Consider the following 6,937-nt stretch of genomic DNA (forward strand, 5'->3'; position numbering starts at 1 on the left):
AGTAGCACATCGTTGTCCTGTGTGAAGAAAATGAAAAAAGGAAACGGCTCAGCGGTGGATTAGAAGATCTGGATTAATCACCATTCTGGCTCAGAACACATAATCAAATTTGATGGTTTCATCATCCGTCGGGCTCCCTGCAGGGCCGTGTCGCTGATGTCATTAAGAGACAAAAAAAGAGCCAGGGCGCTTTAGCTGAATCAAAGCGTTCAATGTAAACGTTGCGTATGGATTAAACAGGGTGCTAAAAAGGAGCAGTTAAGTCATTCAATGAGCCTCAGCAAATTGCCTTTATCCTTCATCTTCTTTTGTGTCTTCGGCTCTCACTCGTCTTCATCCCGCCCCGCCCCCCCGGCACGTCCATGTTTATCACATTGGTTTGTGAGGCTATAAAAAGCTCATTATAGCCTCAAAGGAAACGGTGCTTGGTATCTATCTAATAGATTTTGGTTTACGTCTCACGGTGAGGGAAATAAATATCATGAAGGTGAAGTTTTTGGTCCTTAAACCTGACTTGATCAGGGGGGGGTTGTCTGTGTTGGTCAAACTGTGATGTGTTGTGGTCCAACATGATGTGCTATCACTCTGTGTGTGCGTGTGTGTGTGTCTTTCTAAGGTAATACACAATAGTTAGCCGACTGATCCGGACTTTAAAAGTGTGCGTCATCGTCCATGAGAACCATACATAGTGTTGAAAGTGTTGTTTGACCTTTATTTTCGGCGGCGTTGCTCTGCACAGACACGTCATTGTTGTGAGTTAAGAGATGATTTTACATGAAAAACACATTGCCACTTAGTGTGCACTTTATTTTGCAGTGTGTATTGTCTGATATTTCTATATTATTGTAGTGCAATCCTCTGAAAGCCAAAGTAACTGTTCTGCACCTCGACTTCAATAAGTGCAATAACCTCAGTGAGTCATGTTGAGATCGGTTCTTATGGTGAGCTTAAACTCTACATCATTATCTGTAGTTTGTTGACATATTAGGGCTGGTTTATCTTACGGGATTAAATGTTATGTTGCAGGTTTCAACTGACATGTCATATGTAAGAAACATAGTTTTCTCTATCTATGTGATTTATTCGACAGATTATAAGTCTTTCAGCACACACACAAAGCTCAGTACTTCAATATTCTGGTTTTTTTCCTCAGTGAAAACATTTATCATTATCTTTAGATGAACAAAGTCATCTTAAAAATAGGACGAGCGGTAACAGGGTATAGAAGGTAATTGTTTTATCTATCCATGTGTGATGACAGAATGGGTATGTGTTTGATGTTGTTTATTGATTTATTTAAAAGAAGTCAGACAACGACCTCCAGTCATTTCAATAATGGGTGTTTCTTACAGTTTGAGCAGTGATGGGGATGAGGAGTGTGGCTGTGAGGCTCCAGCCTCGCAGTATATTCTGTAGTAACTTTACTTATCTCAAGATGATAATAATAATAGTTGAAGGTTTAATATATAATGGGAGAAGCATAACTACAGTATGTACCACTCAACTATGACAATCACAGGCTTCTCAATACTACATTGGATTTGTATCAGTGTTTCATTTGACTGTGAACTGAACATGTGTGGCAAGTCTTATTTGTGTGTGTGTGTGTGTGTGTGTGTGTGTGTGTGTGTGTTTGCATGTGTGAGAGAGAGAGAGAAATTTGGTGTGCACAATACAAATATGAATGTTATACTTATCTATTGTGAGACTGCATTGCCTGATCTTTTCTGCTGTCTTTTGTTACTGTTTGTTATATATATTAAAAAAATAAACTGACATTCACCTTTTGTGCGTCTGCAATTTGTGGTTTTATTCAAGAACAATACAGAAGTGACACATCATCATAATAATAATAATAATAATAAGAAGAAGAAGAAGAAGAAGAAGAAGAAGAAGAAGAAGAAGAAGAAGAAGAAGAAGAAGAAGAAGAACGCGTTCCTGTAGGTACATGCTGCACAACATCAGGAGAATACGTCCTTCTTACCAGAAAGGCGCGCAGGGTTCTCCATCCATCGCTTGGGTCATTCACGCCTTGCAACTCTCTCCCTCCTCCTGCTGGGTCTACCTGCTGGCACCATCCGACTCCTGCTCTCATCAGCCCGCAGCAGCTCGACTGGTCTTCCGCCCACCTCCCACACCCACACCCACCGCTCCCACTCTCTCCACTGGTTACCGGTGGCGCTTCAAAACGCATTCGCTGGTGGCTGTGCGTGCTCTGGTGCCGGAGACGGCCCCTCACATCCGGGATGGTCTCCACCGCACCACACACCACGTTCCCTCCGCCGCTCGCTGCCGCTCGGCAACAGCCAATCGATTCTGCTAATCTGCATAATCCATCAATCTTTCCTGTTTGCTGTCCTGTTTGCTGTCCTGGCTCCCCAGTGGGTGGAACAGCCACAGCTACACATTCTAAGAAAAGAAAGTTACACCTTTCCGACTATATCTGGATTAAAACATCAGATTAGCATATTAAACATTAGATAGCACTTAGCACTTAGATAGCACTTACTGTAGTTATAAATGTGTGACTTTTGTACTTTGTTTGTTAGTTTGTGTTGTCTTTCTTGTTGTTCTGTTGTTGTGCACTGTTGAAAAGCGTTTGTTGTAAATGACAATAGCTAAAAGACTACAAAAGAAGAAGAAACATAGAGCAGTGGTTTCCAAACTTATTTTCTCCTGGGTTAAATTCCCTTAACGTTAGATATGGTTGCTGCCTGCCAATGTGCATAAAGCTTTTATTAACATTTATGCCCGAGAGAACGATCCAAACTTCTCGGTATGAAATGTACAGACTTGGCTAAATTCAATTAAATACTGTGCAGATTTTCTCTTTCGCCCCGTACGGATCAATAACACATGATTGTAACACGCACACACACACACACACACACGTACACACACACACACGCACACACGCGCACACACACAGACATACACGACCACACGCACACACACACACGTACACACACACTCCAGAACAGATGGCGGCGGTAGAGGTCTAAATCGCAAAACGGCAAAGAAATACCGGATATTGACAATCGCATACTTTACATTGTCCCTTCGCGGATTCCGTAGTCGTTGTCTGTGACGCAGCTCCGCGTTCACGCTGTAGGAAGTAAATAGTGTCGCTTGAGGTGCCGAAACGATTAGAAAACAACGTGCGTTCAGAGTTAAATTACATTACATATCGCGCATGTCTGTTCGTTGAACGCCACCATGTTGGCGACGCTGTCGAGGGCTAAGAGCGTACGGCGGCTCGCTGTGGACATGCGATCATATTACATGGTCGGGACGGAGGTCAGGAGAAGCGAGAGCCGCAGCGGTTGTTCCGCAGCAGCGGCGGCGGCAGTAGCAGCCGCGTGGAGGCGCAGAGTCCCCGGTGGGGTCAGAGGGGTCAGCACCTCCTGTCCGCTGAGCTCCAAGGCCCGAGGACACCAGAAGATAGAGCTGTCCGAAAAGAAGCTGGTAATTTATGTTATATATATACATATGCATGTATATATATATATGTGTGTGTATATATGTATATATATACATATGTATGTATATATGAATATATATATGTGTGTATATATATATATTTAAAAAAATATGTATAAATAATAACTATATACAATTATATTTATATATATTAATATATATATAGATTAAAATATATGTGTATTATATATATCCCCAACCTAGTGTTTTTTAAATGTTGAATCTGTTTTCTACAAGCAATATAAACAGTGAGAATATGTATAAAAAAGCAATATTACATAAATCGATCCAAGGTGAAGATGGAGTCAGTCCACTACTTTGTTGTGGTGTCCCCATTAGTTAAAACAAGTGTGCTAATAAAATATAATCTTCCCTATCCCACGACTTGCCTTCAAAATGAAGAAATTATCTTCTGTTATTTATTTTTTTAGAGCAACAAAGACAGAAACATCTGACTGTAATTCTGAAAGAAACCTGTAACACTGATACATGTATCTGTATCTAAAAGTGTCCTTTAAAAAACCTCTCTCCTAAGGGTTTGATATTTCTCACATTATATTCTTATATATTTCTCTTAAGAATGTACTACTGGCAAATTAATCAACAGAAGCTCCACTATTGGCGGACGTTTTGCCGTACAGCTTTTTCTTAAAACTATAAAAACCTATAAAATAAAATAATGTTCTGAATCCATCCAAACCGCCTCACGCATTCCTTTGATTTGGCTCGTAGACCCGGTACTTTGTGGACCAGCGTCGCGTGAAGCTGATGGCCGGTTCAGGCGGTAAAGGGGCCTCCAGCTTTCACAGCGAGCCCCGAAAAGAGTGGGGCGGACCGGATGGAGGGAACGGAGGTGATGGAGCAAGCATCGTTATCAAAGGTAGGTCGGGGTCACACCAGTCTGTTTTTCCAATCGCCCCGTCATGTCTTTATCCATGTTGACATTTAACCCAGCGTCGTAAATACACGAGGGCAAACCTGTCCCTAAGGACTATAGTTTTGCCCCTGATATCACGAGGAGAGGGTCATTTAATAGCGTTTTATTTGTGTTCTTTGTTTTATCTGTCCTATCTTTATTGCCTGTACTAGGTGGGTACACACACAAAAAATCACTAAATATAATTTTTAATTATTAAAAAATTGTTAGAATTGTTAATAGTCGTTTAAAAAATGTAATAACAATAAATAAACACACAAAAATAAGAATGAAAAAAATTCTGTTTGAAAAAAGAAAAACACTTTCAATCTATAGACTACCGCCTAATAGTCTTATTATTGCCATTTTTATGACAATTTCTCATATACTGTCTAAATAAGTATATATATATATATTTTTAAAAAAGCTTAAATGTTATTTCAAAAGTTTCAAGAAGTGCCCCCAATTTCTTTTTAAATGCCCCTGGATTTCAGTCAGTGGGGGCAGAAATTGCCCCCTAAAAAATATGTAAATTTCCTACCCTGATTTAACCCCAACCCACCGACTGAGTTCCCTCCGGTAGGCGTCGGGGTCAAACGCGTGACGCCATCATTAACCCCTTATTCACTTGCTTCCAGCGGACAAGTTTGTCAAATCGTTGGCGCAAGTGGTTCCGATCTACAAGGGAGAGGACGGGCATTCTGGGGGGAACAAGAACTGTTACGGCAAGAACGGCGTCCAATCGTATATTCGGGTGAGTCCGAGCGTTTTATCATAAATGACCACGTGGACACCTGCCGCCTAACTTGTTGATGTCTCGTTGTTGTTTCTAAAAGGTACCAATGGGCACCGTTGTGAAGGAACACGAAGAGATGGTGGTGGACCTCTCCGAGCACGGCCAGGAGTACCTGGCCGTATTCGGAGGGGCCGGTGGGAAGGGGAACCGCTTCTTTCTCACCAATGAGAACCGCGCCCCGATGAACACGACCCCAGGAGCGACGGGCGAGGAGAGGGTCCTCCAGCTGGAGCTCCGCACCATGGCCCACGCCGGCCTGGTGAGGGGAAAGAAGACGCTCGCGTTTGGAAATACACGTTGCTTTTTTTTAAACCTCCAAAAACTTGATGAGCTGGTTGTGTCGTCCTCCATCAGGTGGGGTTTCCTAACGCTGGTAAATCGTCCCTGCTGAGAGCCATCTCCAATGCTCGGCCTGCGGTGGCCGCGTACCCTTTTACCACGCTCAATCCACATGTGGGAATCGTCAACTACAGGGATCACGAGCAAGTTGCAGGTCGTGGTTTTGAAGCAAACCGTTCGTATATTGTGTAATTGTTGCTGTTCGTATGCGAACGTTTCAGAGGGATTGCATCTTTTGAAGCTTTCTTCCCGAGTAATGTGTCCACTTTTCCCGTTGCGTAGTTGCCGACATCCCGGGCATCGTCCGAGGGGCCCATCTCAATCGAGGCCTCGGCATCGCGTTCCTGCGGCACATCGAGCGATGCCCTTTCCTCCTCTACGTTCTGGACATGTCCACTCCGGAGCCCTGGGTCCAGCTTCAGCACTTGCATTACGAACTGGACCAGTACGAGCCCGGTCTCTCCCAGCGGCCTCAGGCCATCGTGGCCAACAAGATGGACCTGCCCGGGGCCCGGGAGAAGATCGAGGCCCTGACGAGCCGCGTCACCCAGCGGGTCATCCCCGTGTCGGCTCTCACGGGTCAGAACACGGAGGAGCTCATCCTCCACCTCAGAGAGCTGTATGACGGCTACCTCTGTGGGGTGAGCAAACCCACCAGGTGGTAGTAAAAAGGGACATTTTTATGATGAATATATTTATACTAGAATGTATTTAAATTGCAAAATAAATATATAAACAAACAAAAAATTCAACGTTTGTCGAAGTTTATTAGTGGCTTGCAGCATGAAGCTCAATATGATGAAAGAAAATATTCATAGATTTGAGCTGCACAACAAAGGAGACGCGTTACATGTTAAGAGAAGACAATGCACTTTTAAATGTTGGGATGGACAAATGCCCCGTCTGTGGTTAGTCTTTTAAATATTACAAATTCAGTGAATCGAAGGATATTTATGTGTATGAATATGTTTTTGAGAGAAAGACATACAAAATGTGTGGGGACTAACACGTCATTTATACAGTTTTGGTAATTTAAGACAAAATTATAAGTTGCAATTCCTAAAGAAGCCAGCAGAGGGCGTGCGTCTCACATCATTTGAAGTAACTTAAAGAATGTCTTCTTTTTGGCTTTCAGTCGAAGCTCTAGCATCCCAACATCATAAATACTGGTGGGCCGCTGCTGGTTAATAACACAAGCTGCATCCATGATCCACAGACCATTTAACCACTAGTTAAAGTTTTAATATACACGTATACAGACATACATTAATTTCTAAATGGGAGAGACATTCACCTTGTGAACTGTTGCATGGACAGTGAACAGAGTTGATGGGTTGCACCCATTTGCAACCATTTTTTGGGATGATTTCTTGAACCTAAAGATAATTGCAGGGGGGTCTTTGATT

General features: G+C 42.8%; 1 protein-coding gene across 1 annotated transcript; it reads left to right on the plus strand.

The window, feature by feature from the left end:
• Nucleotides 1-3,074: 3,074 nt before the first annotated feature.
• mtg2 (mitochondrial ribosome-associated GTPase 2) lies at nucleotides 3,075-6,283 on the plus strand. Its single transcript, XM_056422348.1, has 6 exons — nucleotides 3,075-3,465; nucleotides 4,213-4,360; nucleotides 5,035-5,150; nucleotides 5,233-5,451; nucleotides 5,547-5,685; nucleotides 5,814-6,283. Exons 1-6 carry the CDS (start codon nucleotides 3,217-3,219, stop codon nucleotides 6,194-6,196), a joined length of 1,254 nt encoding a protein of 417 aa, XP_056278323.1. The 5' UTR covers nucleotides 3,075-3,216; the 3' UTR covers nucleotides 6,197-6,283.
• Nucleotides 6,284-6,937: the final 654 nt, after the last annotated feature.

This window comes from Pseudoliparis swirei, chromosome 9 (assembly GCF_029220125.1).
Source record: "Pseudoliparis swirei isolate HS2019 ecotype Mariana Trench chromosome 9, NWPU_hadal_v1, whole genome shotgun sequence".
Lineage (NCBI taxonomy): Eukaryota > Metazoa > Chordata > Actinopteri > Perciformes > Liparidae > Pseudoliparis > Pseudoliparis swirei.